This window comes from Euleptes europaea, chromosome 5, assembly GCF_029931775.1.
Source record: "Euleptes europaea isolate rEulEur1 chromosome 5, rEulEur1.hap1, whole genome shotgun sequence".
NCBI lineage: Eukaryota > Metazoa > Chordata > Lepidosauria > Squamata > Sphaerodactylidae > Euleptes > Euleptes europaea.
The window spans coordinates 98,016,339-98,034,433 of record NC_079316.1 but is presented as its reverse complement, the minus strand read 5'-3'; the positions used below and the strand labels follow the sequence as shown (position 1 = coordinate 98,034,433).

Here is an 18,095-nt window from a genome sequence, read left to right as displayed (position 1 = left end):
GAACAAATAGCACCCCCTCCCTATAATGCAACTACTGTAGATGTTATATCTTCTTTAAATTTTAGATCATCTCCATTGAAAAAAAAATTGGCAACGAATATTAAATGGCTACCTATGTGTTTGAAGAAAGGGCACCCACCCCAGCCAGCACTGCTGCTGGGGGAGCGCCCTTCGTTTCAGTGGCGCATGTGCTGGAGTCCCCTCTACAGCCTATTTAACCAAACGGGGACTGGCTCAGTGGCCGTGCTTGGTGGACTGCAACCTTCCCCCCCCCCCAAGAATCTTATTTGTTAAGTTGCAGTCTAGTATTTGCAAAACTGGAAAAAGATTTCATCAAAATAAGGTGAAACGCATGCATCAAAATATTAGTACTCTGAAGGGAAAAAATGTGTTTTTTCACAGAACTACAGAATTCCTCATCTTAGGAATCATTAAATTTGCAGTGGATTTTAAAGATTTTTTTAAAATCAAGCTAGCATTTTTGCATATACAAACCTTATAATTGCTATACAAGAATCTATGAAGATACACCCAGAATATCCCTGCAGGTGTAAGCCATGTTGAGACACCAATTTCTGTTCGACATGAATGCCGCATTCCTGTTGGTGAGCTAAGAGCCAATGCCTTATCAACATTGAATCTACTGAGAATTTATACAGTGTTATTTATTTACAGTGAAATTATCGATGTCGGTTATTATTATTTTTTTAAAAAAAGAAACGAGTGTTTTATTACCCTGACAGTTTGGGTCCAAGAAAAATAAGGCGAGCTGTTGTGTGGATTTTAGTAAATTTTAGTGTCTTTCTGTGGTTCAAACCATTTTTCAGTGTCAATTCGTTTCCCGCCCCCCGCCCCTTGCTACAGGAATTCTTTTTGTTTTGCGATGACTTCCAGTGGCCTGAAAGAAACTGTTCTATTGTGGCATCCTGTACAGTGCATCATTCCGCCATTTGCAAACTCTTCAATGCTGTGAATGAAAGTGAATTTCCATGCTCTTGTAGAAATGGCTCATGCTAAATTAATTTGTTTTGTTTTGTTTTCCTTTTCGCATAAAAAAACCATGCGGTTAATGTGTGGAAGCAGCAAACACACACGCACACACGCTTTTATCAGTGACTTGATAATTCCTGTTGATTTTTTTTTCTTCCTTGAGTTTCTTCCTAGAATACTGGCAGTAATAGCGCACACAGTCCTGGGATGGGCCGCAGGGTGGGGGAGAGAGAAAAAGAGCAAAGATCAGATACTTGCATGTAAAAACAAAATCACCAGGCAATTCAATCCTAAATTATTGCACAGTGTAATCATTTGTGTGTGGGGTAGGTGAAGGAAAGCAGTAATTTACTCTCACAAATGCAGTCTTACATTTTGCTGGAGTAGGGAAAATAATTTGTTGGCACAATGTTAAAAGATTCAAATGCAACAGCAAATCAGAGGTCTGCTCCTCTGTCCAAACAAAAGGGGAGGGGGGAGGATTCTGAAGGTATTCTTGACTGTATATATCCCCTATCAGGAGGAGCATCAAGAATACCTTCACAATTCTCTCTCAGCCCACATCTTTATTGCATGAGGTGAGGTAATTCTCCACCTACCTGAGTCACTTTCTCCTTCTTAGGCAAGGGACAATTAACCAATCATATTTAGAAGAGTTCGTTAGCTTTTTAACTTTTTAGTTTTGGGGATAAGCAGGCAGTTCTGAAAAAATCCCCCCCCCTTCGTTGTCATGACCTCAGTCTATATCTGTTATTTGGAGCTGTTATACTTGCTTTAACTTACTTCTCTCAGACAATGGCTCATTATCTCAGATGATTAGTTGCAGCAGCTGGCAAAAGCTGCCTCCTCTCAGGTAATTAAAAAAAAAGATGTATTTCACAAAATGGCTGTGCCATGGCAGGAAAAAAGCCTGGTCAGTATAAAAGTGAGCAACCCAGCTTACTTTCAGGAGATATGATTAAGATTAGGATATAAAGCCCCCCCCCCACACACAAACACACATTTCAACATGAATGGATATCTAAGTAATCATCATTTAGGATCATGGCCTTAATGTGCATTTCCTTTCTCTGGAGCCCTATGAATGGGATAAGGTAGGTGCTTCTTTGGAACATATGAGTAGGGTTTGCTTATTGAAGGCACTTCCAGATTAATCCCCCATTCCCTATATAATAATCTATATGCCTACAGTATATACACATTTAGCCATATTCTTTGAATGATATCACAAGGATGGCAATCACTACAGTGGTCCAGGATCAGACAAAACAGATAGATCAAAGTGTTTTGGACAAAGGACCAAAGTCTATGGACCACTGCAGAAACTTCAGATCAGATGTATATAGGGGAGGGTGCAAGACTAAGCCCAACCTTCATGTTTGATTACCCGACTGGTAAGGGTCTCATTTATCTCTAGCTACTGTTTCCAGTAGCCCCGTGGAGCAGAACAGTAAGCTGCAGTACTGCAGTCCAAGCTCTGCTCACAACCTGAGATCGATCCCAATGGAAGTTGGTTTCAGGTAGCCGGCTCAAGGTTGACTCAGTCTGCCATCCTTCCGAGGTTGGTAAAACGAGTAACCAGCTTGCTGGGGGTAAAGGGAAGATGACTGGGGAAGGCACTGGCAAACCACCCCGTAAACAAAGTCTGCCTAGGAGAAGTCAGGATGTGATATCACCCCATAGGTCAGGAATGACCCGGTGCTTGCACAGGGGACCTTTACCTTTTTACTGTTTCCAAACAGGCTTACTGACATAGAAGCCCCATAACTTATACCAGGGTTGATCTGGCTGCCTCAACGTCACTCCTAGAAACTCAGAAACATTTCTGCTCATAAACTTTGCCTTTTTTTTGTGTTTATATAATATGCAAGTGATGCCTTTGGGTGACTGGTACCATGTTGCCCCAGGTACGATGCATGTAAAAGGGGCAGTAGAAGTAAATGCAGCAATTAAAGGGTGCGTGGCAATGAGCACAAGCCCCAGCACTTACACTGCAGGCCAAAGGTCCATTGGTTGGATCCTAGGCATTACCACTTGCAGACGAGGGGGAGGGTGAATCTTACTCATTACCCCCTCTCACTGCAACCCCCCACTTTGACCCTCATGATCGGCCTGGGGGCCTACTCGGGGGAGCAGAAGACAGCAGTGGGAAGAGAGGAGGCATGGTTTACACAGTGCATCTCCACTCTCACTGCACAGGATTTAAGAGTAAAGCATAGGATCTGCTCATAGTGTCAAAAGGGGAATGTCCATGTATCATACTGACCATTTGCTGTTTGGCTGTTATGAATATGTCATCTTCTCTACATGTCGGACTTCCTTTTTTGTCTTCACCTTATAACTTTCTCCCTGCTTTAAAGAAAAAAAAGTACACTTTCAGAAATCAGATAGCATTCGTTACACTGCTGGTTCTAGTAGATCCCATGTAGCTGCGATGGGATATATAAAGCTGTTAAATCGTAACACTTCATGTCAAAAGTCACACAATCCACAGCCCTAGCCACTCAAAATCACACAATCCACGGCCCTAGCTGTAGAAACACAGTCTTTCAATATCAGTTATTTACTGGAAAGATAACCCTACATATTATGAGCTGTCTGCTGAATTGGGTTGCCACCATTCTAGAGCCATCTTCATCCATGTGAGTCTTCTTGATTTAGAATTCTAAATGCCTCACCTCATTAGAAAGCCAGATCTGTAGCTACCCCTTGCTGGGCACCCCAAGTTAGCAGATACTTTGGAAACAAAAGTACTTTCCTTAAAGGGTCATTAACAATTCAGCTTCAAAGTGAGTAGATTAGTAAAGGAGGAAAAGATGGGGAGGGGGAGAGGAGGCAAGCCAGCAAAAAATATTTGCCAAAACAGAACTTCTGCAATGAAAATAAAAGAACCGGCAAGCAGTGCAGATCTTCTCAATTCTGCTCATTTAGGCAGAAGACCTAGGAGTGGATCACTGTTCTAGTAACAGCAGCTCAGTGTTAATGTAGAAACAGACACTTGGGGGGGAGAAAAGAAAACCCCAACTTTTAATAGACTTGATAGCTGTGTAATTTTTTTTTAGTTTGGGAATTATTAATCTGTGTACATTGGTCTACATTATAGACTTACTCCAAAGAGAAAGATCCAGAAGTGGTATCATATTTCCACTTAAGGTTTGGCTTTGTCACCTACTCAAAAAGCAGGCTGCTCAGTGAAGGATATAGTGTACCTGGCACAACTAATATACCACCAATCATGCTAGGCACAAGGGTAATGGGAATGAGGTGCTCGATTAAGACCAGAAACCCCTTCTGACTAGGTAACATGTGTTTATTGATAAGTCAAGCACATATTAAGCTGAGTGAAAAAAGGAGGGCTAGAATAACTCCCTTTATCCTCCTCAATGTCCTGACAAATTGCAGATCTTATGGTCATTTAAAATATGTTCAAAGAAGGATCTAAGTTTAATTCTCCAGATCTAGAATATACACCTTCCCTGATATTATTTTTAAAACTGGCAAAATACAGTTCACTTAAAGATATGATAGTACAGGTAATGGATTGGTAGCAATCACAGCATTTTTGCTACAACAAAATTGTATTTTTTAAGAAGGCTGCAAACCTTAATTATTGGAGTAAAACAAAAGCTTTAGCTGATTAATCTGTGGAGCTGCAAACCATGGACACACTTGATTGTATTTGAAGCTACTTTGGTTCTGGTATGTCCCTGTAATTGTGAATTACAAGAAGAAAATGTTAAAGTTGGCTTTTTAAATTTAGAATGCATGGAAGCTTTTATTGATTAAATTGTAAGTTGTCTCCCACTTTGTTTAATATCTCAAAAAGGCACCAACTTTAAGAACTGAATACAGAGTACATGTGTTTGAATTTAATTAAGTGGTAAAGAGGATTCCTCAGCAAAAACAAAACAAAAAAACCACCCAAACAAACACAAAAACCATAAACAGTTTGATTGCCCCAGTTTTTGCAATCATCAGCCAAGACTGATAGAAAAGTTGGCTCCGTAAAGAGCCTGAATAAGGAAAACCTTAGAATGATGTGGGATTTGACTCTATAAAAGCACAGAGTCCACAGATCTGACAATGTTTGGGGCTGTGACGGAAACATCTAGTTTCAGACTTGCCACCATAACCTCTAAGAGTGCAATCCTGGGGGGTGGGGGTTAGGGAGCATCCAGGGATGGTGCGGCCACATCGCCTCCTCAGCGGCTTGCTGCTAGGCACAGCAAGTCAAAAAGGCTATTTTATGGAAAACCCCGCGAAACTGCTCCATAGGGTTTCATGGGGCTGTGCCAGCAATTTTGCAGGCGCAAGTCGCCGCCGCCAAAAGGGGGTGTGTTCCCAAGGTAAAAGGGCTTAGGGAACACTCCAGGAACGCTTCAGTGCCGGCTTAAGCCAGGGAAACGCTGCCAGCAAGGCTGCGCCGGTGCCCAAGCCTTGCACTGCCACACTGCTCCCTGGATCCGGCGTACGTGGCCCCGCGCTGGCATTAGTGCCAGTTTAGCCAGCGCAAGTGGCATTAATGCTGGTGCAGGGGTCACGCTGCCTCCTATCCCCTTTCAACCCCTTCCCCTTTGCTCTGTAAGTCACTGAAGGATTTCTTAGAGGCAAAGAACTGCATGCTTATGTCCTGAAACCTACTCTATGCCATCCTTTTCCAAGTTTGTACAAGAAATCAGAGGGAGATGGGAATGGTGATGGATCTTCAGACCATATAAAAAACAAAGTCTAATGCTCATGATTACTGCTGTCACCAAAATAAACTACAAATGTCTTTCTGAGGAGAACATACGGGCGCGCGCACACACACACACAAGTCCTATCCACAAACAGTCTGTCTTTGAGCCTTTCCAGAGTAGAGCTGCACCGCTTAGCACAAGCACAGGCGCTCTGCTTTGCATGGCTTGGTGTTAAACTGCAAGCCACCAGCCATTCAGCAGTGCTATTTAGACAAAGAGCACAACCCTTATTCGCTATCCCCCCTCTACACACTGTTACCATTTCACCAAGTTGTTTCTCATGTGGGATAACATGACGCCTTAATACTTTCCGGGTGACCTGTGGGAAGCAATATAGGAAAAAACGAAAATCGATACATTTCCCCCTGAATCTGAAAGGGCAAAACTGATGACAAAAAGTCAACACTCAAAAAAAAAAATTTTTTTTTTTTAAGTCAGAAAAATGAAAACACAAGATAGGATTACTTTTCTGGTCACGATGTTGCCTTCTTCGTCAGTAAACTGTTCTTCCGTAACAGATTCACCAGGAATGTTTTTCGCTTCCTCACCCTAAAGAATGTTATAACGTTAGGCAGATCAGCTATATTCCCCTGCATCGGCTTTTCATCACCACTCCAAGCAATATAACTCATGCGAGGTTACCTCCGAGAAACAGCGAATCCAACGTGGTTGACAACAAACAGCTCATAACACAATTTTTGCATTCTAATATATCACATTAAAATTTTCAGTAAGCTATCGTGAATCAGGATCCAAAATGCTGTGAATCTATGGGGACTTTCAGTGTCTATGGGGAGACCCCCCCTCAAAAAACTCTCCCAGAGACCCTCTGAAGGAGCACCCCACTAGAAGGAAAAATCGGCTCCCTTCCCCTGCACGTGGAGAAAAGCACGTGCTCAAGCTTTTCCCTTTCTTTTTTAGCTGATTTGCCCAATTCTATTCTTTCTTTTGTTTTCCAGATTTCTAGCTAATTCAGATCATAAGTCTTCCTTAGCCATAGCTCCATCCCCTTCTCCTCCAACTGTCTCAACCACTCTATCCTTCTTCGGAGGCATCCTGACAGACTTTCACCTCACAAAGTGTATTAATTTCTCACAGCAAGGTATTTACTTTGGTGTAATCACAAAATAAAATTTCACCTCAGCACTAACAATAGTTGCGGTCTGGATTTTAAGGGCTGGATAAGTATAGGCAGCAACCGGCATAGGATCGCATCCGGGAACGTGTAGGGCTGCCAGCAGGGCAGCGTGGAAATGCCACTGTTGCAAAACGTGCTAGAAACAATAACTCCGAAGTGATTTACAATAAACACATCATGCGCAGTGTATTCATAGCTGCCTCAATTCCCTAAATGACAGCAGCTCAAAAAGGTGCCAGGAATGTGCACATGAAGCAGCCTTCCACTGAGCCAGACCATCGGGCTATCAAAGTTACTGCTCTGACCGGCAGCAGCTCTCAAGGGCTTCAGGTAGCTGTCTTCCACAACACTACCCTGATCCTTCTGAAACTAGTAATGTCAGGGATTGAACCAGGGACCTTCTGCATGAAAAGCAGAGGTGCTACCAGTGAGACACAGATCCAATGGAGGTGACCTCCACAGGAGTACTGCACATATGTATTTGGCCCTCAGTCATGCACTAAACATGCTGGACTCTCCCTCATCTTATCAGCTACGGATCAGATAGATATTGTCTGGACAAAAATTTAAAAGCAAAAACATGACTACGTTTACAAAAGAAGAAAAAGAGATAAATTTCCTTTCTTGCTTGCTGATCTTCCTAGCAGACAAAAGAGTCAAGTTCTAACCCCGTAATCCCCTCTATGGAGGCAGAGTGGGGATTTTTTGCTTTTCATTTGGAACAGCACAGTTCTCTATATTTTTTATTTATTTATTTTGTGGTTTATAACCCGCCCTCCCCAGCCGAAGCTGGCTCAACCTTGGGTCAACCTTGGCACACAGACACAGTATAGGGACAAAGGGAAAATTGCTTCAGATTGCCCACATGGGAATTACTTGGACATGAAAGGGAATGGGGGAAAAATGATGGATAGCCACTTAAAGATGCCCAAAGGCACATGCCAGGCAAGTCGAAAGAGAGAAACAGTGTGGAGGTGTTTCTATGCCAATGCTAGAAGCCTCCAAGCAAAAATGGGGGAATTTAAGGGAAAACATAGATATAGTGAGCATTACAGAAACCTGGTGGAGGGGAGAGAACCAGTGGGATACAGTCTATACAAACTGTATAGAAATGACAGGGAAGGGCGTATTGGAGGGGGTGTTGCTATGTATATCAAGGAAGGCATAGTGTCTAATAAGCTAGAGACCATAAAAAGGGCAGACTCGTCCACAGAATCCTTATGGGTGATGATTCCGGGCCCCAAAGGAGATTTAGTACTGGGGACGTTCTATCGGCCCCCTGACCAAATGGCTCAGGGTGATCTTGAGATGGAGAATGAAATTAGGGAAGCATGTAAAGGTAATGAAGTAGTAATAATGGGAGACTTCAACTTCCTTCATATTGATTGGATAAATGTATGCTCCAGTCAAGCCAAAGAGATAAAATTTTTAGACATCCTAAATGACGGTGCCCTCGAACAGTTGGTCATAGACCCAACCAGAGGGGAGGCGATTCTGGATTTAATACTCTGTGGTGCTGCCAGTGATTTAGTGCGGGATGTGGATGTAGTTGAGCCAATTGGCAATAGTGATCACAATGGCATCAAATTTAATTTATATGTAAGTGGGAAAGTGACTGGGAAATCTCACACAATTACCTTTGACTTTAAAATAGGGAACTTCTCTAAAATGAGAAAACTGGTAAAGAGGAAGTTGAAAGGAACAGTTAGGAGGGTTAAATCTCTTGAAAAGGCTTGGGGGTTACTCAAGTCCACATTACTAGAGGCTCAGCTAGCTTGTATACTGCAGGTCAGGAAAGGTAGTAATAAGTCCAAGAGGTCACCACCATGGCTAACGGGTAAGGTGAAGGAAGCAATTAGAGAAAAAAAGTCTTCCTTCAGAGACTGGAAGGTTTGCCCAAATGAGGCGAACAGAAGCAAACACAAACCTGCACAAAGGAAATGCAAGCAGATAATTAGAGATGCAAAAAAAGATTTTGAGGGGCATATTGCTAAACACATCAAAACAAACAATAAGAAATTCTTTAAGTGTATTAGGAGTAGGAAACCAGCTAGGGAAGCAGCTGGACCATTGGATGACAATGGGAGTAGAGGAACTCTAAGGGAGATAAAACGATTGCTGAAAAACTAAATGAATTCTTCTAATTTGTCTTCACTGTTGAAGATACAGGACAGATTCCTTCTCCTGAACAGAGATTTTGGAGAGGGGGAAATGAGGAACTGAGGCAAATAGAGGTAACAAGGCAGGAAGTCCTAGAACGTCTAGACAAACTGCAAACTAACAAGTGACAGGGACCAGATGGTATTCATCCTAGAGTTCTTCAAGGACTCAAATGGGAAATTGCTGAACTTCTAACAAAGATATGTAATATGTCCCTTCGATCAGCCTCTGTACCAGAGGACTGGAGAATGGCCAATGTAACACCCATTTATAAAAAAGGTTCCAGGGGGGACCCAGGTAATTACAGGCCGGTTAGCTTAACCCTGTTCTGGGTAAATTAGTGGAAAGCATTATTAAAGATAGAATTGTCAAGCATATAGAAGGGCAAGGTCTGCTGGGCAAAACCCAACATGGCTTCTGTAAGGGAAGGTCCTGTCTCACTAACCTCTTAAAGAGTTTTTTGAAAGTGTCAATAAGCATGTGGACAGGAATGAGCCTGTGGATATTGTGTATTTGGATTTCCAAAAAGCTTTTGACAAAGTCCCCCACCAAAGACTGCTAAGCAAACTTCATAGTCACGGGATAAGAGGACAAGTCCTCTTATGGATTGAGAGCTGGGTGAAAAATAGGAAGCAGAGAGTAGGAATCAATGGTCAGTTCTCACAATGGCGGAATGTGAGCAGTGGGGTGCCTCAGGGATCTGTGTTGGGACCGGTGCTTTTCAACCTGTTCATCAATGACCTGGAGTTGGGGTTAAAACAGTGAAGTAGCCAAGTTTGCAGATGACACCAAATTATTTAGGGTGGTTAAAACAAAATCAGATTGTGAAGAGTTCCAGAAGGATCTCTGCATACTGGAAGAATGGGCATTAAAATGGCAAATGAGATTCAATGTGAGCAAGTGTAAAGTGATGCATATTGGGACAAAAAATCCCAACTTCACATATACATTGATGGGATCTGTGCTGGCAGCGACAGGCCAAGAAAGGGATCTTGGGGTGGTAGTGGATAGCTCAATGAAGATGTCTACCCAGTGTGCGGCTGCTGTAAAAAAGGCAGATTCCATGCTGGCTATAATTAGAAGAGGAATAGAGAATAAAACTGCTGATATCATACTGCCCTTGTACAAATCTATGGTGAGACCACACTTGGAATACTGTGTACAGTTCTGGTCACCACACCTAAAAAAGGATATTACAGAGCTTGAGAAGGTGCAGAAAAGAGCAACCAAAATGATTAGGGGACTAGAGCAACTGTCCTATGGGGAGCGGTTAAGACGCTTAGGGCTGTTTAGTTTGGAAAGAAGGCGGCTGAGGGGAGACATGATAGAGGTCTATAAAATTATGCATGGTTTGGAGAGAGTGGACAGGGAGACGTTTTTCTCCCTCTTCCATAATACTAGAACACGGGGTCATCTGCTAAAGCTGGAGGGTGAGAGATTCAAAACAGATAAAAGGAAGTATTTTTTCACACAACGCATAGTTAAATTGTGGAACTCCCTGCCCCAGGATGTGGTGATGGCTGCCAGCTTGGAGGGCTTTAAGAGGGGAGTGGACATATTCATGGAGGAGAGGGGTATTCATGGCTGTTAGTTAGAATGGATTTTAGTCATGCCGCATACCTATTCTCTCTAGTATCAGAGGAGCATGCCTATTATTTTGGGTGCGGTGGAACACAGGCAGGATGGTGCTGCTGCACTCGTCTTGTTAGTGGCTTCCTAGAGGCACCAGGTTGGCCACTGTGTGAACAGACTGCTGGACTTGATAGACCTTGGTCTGATCCAGCAGGGCCTTTCTTATGTTCTTATGTTCTTAGGGTACAGTCCTTGGATTATATCACTTCATATTTGAAGGTTTTTTAAACCTTTACTATAGACACTTTGAAGAGAAACCTAGACCAACAGCTTGATTTGTGATATACTAAACTTTCAACATACAACAGTTGCTTCTTTTTATTATGGGAGACCATTCAAACACACTATCCCCCCCACCTGCATTTTGAAATGGAACAATCCCCAAAGGGATGTACTCTATGCTGAGGAGGCAGCTCATTGTGGCTCAGAGGACTGTTCTCTGAAACAAGCAAAAGGTCCTGTAATGAATGGAGATCTTGCCAACTGCCTCTGTCGGACATCCAAGAATCAAGAGTGCAAAAGACTCTTTTCAGACAGACCCGCTCGATGTGTTTTGAGCTCTCAGACACAACAGTGTCCTTCATCAAGGGACTATGAGGATTAGAAGAGCCTAACCTCACACTGTCTGCTTCAGGGGACAAAGCAATAAAAATTCTTGTGACATCTTAAAAGACTGAGAGATATAATATAGCGGAAGCTTTCATGTCCCAGAGTCCATTTTGTCAGCTGCCAACATTCAGAGGGCAGAGAGATTTATACACAAAGCTATAGGAGAGACTCTTTAATGTTAGTCACCAGTTGGGCTGGGGAATAAAACAGATGGGAGGGGGGGAATGAAAGAACACCCTGCAGGCTAAACTGTGCAGACTTATGTAGACGGGAAAAGCATTTCTATTCCACTTGAAGCTGTTATATGAGATTCAACCAATATATTCCAAATGTTGAAAGACCCAATGAAATAACTAGGAGATTTCCATGAACCTTAGCATTAAGGGACACCTCTTGGGATATAAGGCACCAAGAGGAGTAGCCACAATCCTTAGCAAAACTTCAAATCTTCATTTATTTGAATGAATGGAGCTTTCTGGGTAAATGGGATAAAGTTGTGAGTTTGATTTATTTAAGTGGATTGGTTTAATTAAGGCATATAAGGGGGATAGTCAGAACATTCAGATTGTTGTGATTGGGTTAAATTCAAGATCTGAATACATATGGTGTTACAGGGGTCAGATTATAAATCCACAGTGCATTCCCCAATCAACCAGGCCCTGCAATCCTGACTTCCATCTTCAGATTCCAGGCCCATCTACTGCTACAGAAAGCACCATTCCTAAGGATTGACTGGCAAGACAGTTGAAGGCTATGAAGCTTTAAAAATATTTAATGCTATGATCTTTCTTTCCCCCTCCACCTTGAGCATGTGCAGCCAGCTTCTGTCTGTTAGTCACGAGGCCAAGAAACAGCAAGAATGTGGTGATCTAAGCTAGGTAAGTGAGGGCACAGCCCTGACGCTGCATAATTTGCCTTGAGAAAGTCCCCCATTCTCTCCTTATGGGTATGCTTCACAGGCATAATGTTACATGAAAGTCTGCCAAACAGATGACTGGTAGTTCCCCTCTCCCCCCTGAAAAAGGTATGCTGCCCAGATGTGCCACCTCTGTACTGTTGCACCAGCAAAGATGTGATCAGCTCTTGCAAAGAGGAGTGAGGGTCTTGCTGCTTTCCTGTGAACCCCGATTAATTAAAATGCCCTTTTCTGTGTTACTGAGCTCATATCAATGAAATGTATACACTAATTTCATGGGCTGTAAAGGAAAGGCAAAATATCAATTGCAAAAATTCCATGGAAAATTAATCTGTAGCAATGACTGCTCTTCGTTAAGGAATTATATGCTTGTCTGCAAAAGACTCCAAACAATGTTGTTCCTCATTTGTACACAGATATGCAAATGTGCACCAAGGAACAGTGTGTATAGTCATCTCCCTAGAAACAGGGCACTCCATTATAGCTGCCTTTACAAAGGGCCAAATGGAAAACAGGGAGAGTACCTGGAATCACCCTCAAATTCAATCAATAGCCATTTTGTAACTCAACTGTTACAATTTTACCTGCAATGGCAAGCAAATCAGCACACAGTAGTTTGACTCCTTTTTAGTAAGTTTTTTTTCAGAAGTAATTTTGATTTTTTTTTTTGAAGAATTCTTCTCAAAGTCTTGACTCCTGAGCCACACAGCAGCACATGTGAGCGCTTGTAGTTAAGATGAATGCGACTCTACAGAGAAATCAAAGGATGTGGCGCCATTTTGGATACTGCTTCAGGTCAAAGTGTAACAGGCATGGTTGCAAAACTGCTATTAGTCCAGTTTGCTTTTACCATACTGATCTGCAGTCCTGTACACCTACAGTGGATGAAGCCATGCAGAACACAGTGGGGTTATGGGAGACAAACTCTCGTGCAGCTTGGCTGTTTCTCACCACAAGCCTGCAGATTCTGCAAGGGGGAGTGCCCCGTTATGAAATACTTCCCACACCAAAAGAGGGCTTTTAGTATGAACAGGGCCGAGACCATCAGCACAGCAATCCAAGACCAATTTCATGCCACTGGAGCTGCACTGCACGCGATACCTTCAGAATCAAACGGCGTCGATAAACCCGCGTCATGATTCTTTGTTCTTCCTCTGAGCTCGAGTCACTCTGAATCTCAATGTCACTGTCACTGTCACTAAATTCCTGATAAATGCAGTTTTTAGTACATTTCACCAGCTCATGTAAAAGACAAACATGAATCTGAGCAGGCACAGAGGGGGAAAATTGTTATTCCCAACATTAGCTCATCCTTAGCAATACCATACAGGGAATCAGTGCAATCTGTGAAAGGTTATCAGTGGAGTTTGGCCCACAGTTGGGCAAGGATTCTGCCCGTTGAGTTGCATACAAGCATATTAAGCCAAACAGGTCTCGTAAAGTGCTGACGATGGCACATTGCAAATCATGTTTTACAAATTGGGAGGCAATTTTGGAAAAGTGTATTCCTCTGCTCTTCCAGTACAAATTCCTCCCTCCCTTCTTTGGTTAGTCTTAACCATGGTTTAGCACTGCTTCTACTAACCACTGTTTGCCAATCAGGAGCCAGCTTTGGGAGCCAGCTTTCCCCTTCCTACTCTGGCTTCAAATTCTGGTTGAGATAGAAACCTTGGTTAGTATTAATCACAATCAGGGCCAAAGGGAAGGAGGAAGAAAATGGTAATTGTCAAGGGTTAGGGAAAAACTGATTTAATTATTACAGCTCTGCTATGAACAAGCAAACACATAAAAATTACAGAGCTCTTGCATCTTATATGACTAGATGAAGTCACCATAATTAAACAGCCTCTCAGATACATATGCCATTATGGCAAAAAATTGTTTCTGATACTGAACAAATGCGCAATTTTACTTAAGGTCCAGTGCCTGGAAGCAACTGGAAATTCTGTGTGGACACTATATTATGCAATAGCCACAACATGCAAGAGTCATCCTGTTTTACAGTCTCTCTCCACTTCAGCTGCTTCAGATATCATGGGCTGTTGCCGTGCAGAAGCACTTCGACTTGTAGCCATAACAGAAGTATCAACTCTTAGGCCCAGATTCATATTTAATGTTGCACTATGCTTAACTCATATTTAATACTGAACTATGCATGTGAATTCCCCACATCTGTCCCACCCTGGCCTTGGTAGCACATGGGAAAGTGCCTAATCTTGTGCTGACTATGGTTTATTCAGAACTCTGCAGGAGGCTGACATCTGTCACCATAATGCAGCCTTGGAGCTGGAGGAAGGAGCACCTGTGGCGGGGGGTGGAGAGAGGGAGTGGGTGCGCCGTGCGTGCTCGCTGGAGCCAGGTGCTGGTGGCCATGGTGCCCGCTAGCCATGTTGTGCTGGCCAAGCTTCAGTGGAGGTGCAGTGGGCTTGTTGGCACCTGGGTGAGCTGGTGTGCGAGCAGCTCGTTCCTGCTGCTGGTGGGCATGCTGATGTGGGAGGTGGCCAGGCAGGAGTGCTGATGAGTGTGCTGATGCACAGACCACAGAGTCCTCTCTCTGCTGCCCCCTCTCTGCCGCCGCCCCCCTTCCTGCGCTGGCGGTAAATTTCCCCCCCAGACCCCTGCTAGACCAGCCCTGTCGTAATGCTGAAACTGGACTCTGTGTGAGATCTGCACAGGGGAAGGTTGTGGGGGGGGGGGAGACACAAGAGATACTGCAGCCTTTCCCTGCTCTCCAAACCCAAGCGTCAACATTCCATACTGGATCCTATCTGTGCATTTGTTTGGAAGAGGTAATAAAAGGAATGAGGATTCAGCAAGAGGTTATCAGTGCAGTCCTATGTGGGGCTAATTCCGGTCCATGTTCATTGATTTCAATGAGCTTAGGCTGGAGTTATTTTGCATGGGATTGCACCATAAATTTTGTTGTATGTTGACAAGGCTGAAGAGCTGAATGAAGAGGGACTGAACTCTCATGTCAAATACAGCAAATGGTACTGGTACCTTCTGTTCAGACGCTGCTGCTCCTTCCCCTTCCTGGGCTTTTGGTCTTGGCTTGCTCTCTTCGGAAGTGTTCCAGCTCATCTTTTTCATGCTGACAGGCACAGAGGTTTTAGATGCATCGACTGCTGGCTTGCTAGCCTCTTGCAAAGATTTCTGATGCGATCCTAAGGATATCGTTTGTTCTTCAGTACGGACAGAACTTAGTGTTTTTGGTTTCACAGTTTCCTTGTCACTCTGCTTTCCTAGACTGTTTGCAGACTCCTGAGCAAAAGGCTTAGTCTTTGCCTCCAATGTTGAGTGGGAGTAGTTGCCGTTGGCTTCCAGTTTTCCGGCTTCTCCTTTGAGATATGAGGTAACAGAATCTCTACATTGGTCGGGGCTGGAAAAGATAAAATAAAAGAGGTCACGTTCTCCATCATAGTTGAACAGCACTACGAAAAATTTTGAGTAAAACGAAAACAGCTTCAGAACAAAAGTCTAGGTAACAGCTTTAGTTGTGGGCAACTAGACAGTATGCAAACTGGTAGCTTTGGATGAGGGCACACATTGGAAGCCACCTCAGATGATGCACCAAGAAGATGCACCATTGGGCCCAGGTAAGCATTGCAATAAGGAGGGAGATATGCACAGTTTCAGAACCAAAGAAAAGCCCTACTGTATCAGGCCAAAGGATCAGGTTTTCCTATTTCCAACTGTAGCAAGCCAAAGGTTTCCAACATGAAGACAACAGACCTCCCCTCCCCACAAGAACTGGTATTCTGAAATATACTGTTTATGAACCACAATCCAGCCATCATCCAGCCATTAGATATCCAATCCTCCATGAATCTGTCTAATCCTCTTTTAAGATCACCAAGCAAGTGGACATCCCAATGTTTGGTGAAATCCAATGAACTAATTATGCACTGAACGAAAAGTTCTTCCTTTTGTCCATCTTGAATCTACCACTCATCTATTTTATTGAGTATCTTGGGAGATAAAATTACATTCTATTCACATTCTTCACACCACACTGCCTTTACCATAACTCCCCACTCCCACGTCATTTTTCTAAACTAAAAAGCCCCAAACATTCTAGCCTTCTGTTGTACAGAAAGGGCTCCAACCCCTTCTTCATTTCAGTTGCACATTTCTGCACTTTCACTAGCTCTATGACACCATCTTCTAAGATGACTTGACTAGAAACAGTACATACAATTCCGTATTTATATCTATGGTGCGGCCATTTTATTTCAACTAATTTCACAATAATATGTGCTTTTCACAGCAAACATACTCAGAATTAACATTTTCATTGACTTATCCACCATGACCCCACAATTTCTTTCCTGGTTAGTTAACCAATCCAGACTTCATCAGTGAACCAATATAGACAACCAGTTTTACACTGCAGAGGTTTTTTCTACTGAGTAGTTGCTGAGTAATCTATACTTCTAAAAATGTGAATCCCCCCCACGCACGTTATCATTTATGGTAAAGGATGAGATCATTATAAGGTGGTAAGATTTCCATGTGGTTGGATGCTCATCTGTACTGGTAACTGGTGGCTCGTGATAGAATGAGGAAGGTATTACTTGATAGAGTTTCATGATTACAGCATTCTTTCTCTGCTTTTCTTAACCATGATTTTTAGATTTCACAAATATTGTTGATGTACTTTAAAAGATTCAAAAAGTTTGAGAGTTCCCCCCCCCCAAAAAAATTATTTATACAAGTATGTTGGTGTTTGAAATCTTCTGAGAAACTCTACCCTAATATTTCTGAAACTGTCCTTTCCTGAAAGCCGGGAACCGTGTGGGCACGGCACTGCTACAGTGACTCCACAGAGGTTTTGCAGCTGCTGTGGGGTGAAAAAAGAGCTTTTAAAAATTCCTGGAAATGGGGCAAAAGGTGTGTGTGTGGGGGGAAAGGCTTAAAAAATTCCCAAAAATGGGGCAAAAGGCCCCATTGCAAACAGCGATGCTGCACCATCAAAAAGGTGGCACGGCACTGCCACTGCGTTAGGGGGCATTCCTGGGCTGAAAGGGGTTAGGAAGCTGCTTAATGGCAGCTCCTCCCCCTGGAACGTCCTGGGAACACCTCCTGGGACACCAGCGGGGGACTGGCGCCAGGAGAATGCCAGCGGGAGGCCGCGCCAGCGTCCGAGGGCTGCACTGCTGCCCCAGTCCAGGGGGGCTGCGTAAGTGGCGCTACGCCGGCGTCCATGCCAGTTTGCACAGCACAAGTGGCAAGGACACCAGCGTAGGGGTCACTCCAGCTCCTAAGAGCATTCCCCCGCCCTTCAGGAATGCACTGTATGATTCAGGGTGAATGATGACAAGATTAGATAGGATGTAAATTTGATTGTAATGTGTTGGTAGGTGCAGGTTAGGTCATAAAAGCAATTTCATTTCATGTAGATGATGTGGATGTGAGCACAATGAAAGCATCAATGTGGGGGGAAATACAAAATCTCTGTGAATAAATGAAGGATGTACAGGATATAATTAGGTCATTTCAATGATATACAACATGAGTTTGTTTTAACTTACCATCCAGCCTCTGCAACTGCTAATAAAGAACTAGGAAACAGCAACACAATGCATGGGGGACTAGGAACTGCTAATATTGCCACTCCATAGAAACATAATGTGTCAATAACCAGGGGAGGCCTTAGCAACCAAAGATTATTGGAAAGCCAGCTTGCTTCCTAAATGTGTGCCAAACAGCTACAAAGTTCACCCCATTCTCCCCAAGCGATCTCACTGTTTGCTTCCACCCAGCTGTTTGTATTTACCCCAGTGTGCACCCCTTTGCACTTGGGCAGAATTTCACTGGCTTTTTAGTTGCCCATTCATGTAGATGGAAGAGAACCTTTCGGAGCTTCCTGTTCGCCCTGCCTCCAGATCATTCACGAGTAAATTGCTAAGAG

The 18,095-nt window shown here is 43.3% G+C and overlaps 1 protein-coding gene across 2 annotated transcripts in view; it reads right to left on the bottom strand.

Moving 5' to 3' along the window:
• Positions 1-1,022: 1,022 nt before the first annotated feature.
• Positions 1,023-18,095, bottom strand: part of ANK3 (ankyrin 3) — a 301,245-nt gene continuing 284,172 nt past the window's right edge. The window contains exons 42-47 of one of the 2 annotated variants that reach the window (XM_056849508.1): positions 15,185-15,563; positions 13,286-13,447; positions 6,195-6,278; positions 5,989-6,048; positions 3,257-3,342; positions 1,023-1,192 (exon numbers count right to left, since the gene is read on the bottom strand). In XM_056849508.1, coding sequence (XP_056705486.1) covers positions 3,274-3,342; positions 5,989-6,048; positions 6,195-6,278; positions 13,286-13,447; positions 15,185-15,563 — 754 coding nt within the window. In that variant the 3' untranslated portion in view covers positions 1,023-1,192; positions 3,257-3,273. The remainder of the gene's footprint in view (positions 1,193-3,256; positions 3,343-5,988; positions 6,049-6,194; positions 6,279-13,285; positions 13,448-15,184; positions 15,564-18,095) is intronic. The other variant, XM_056849507.1, reaches the window with a different exon arrangement.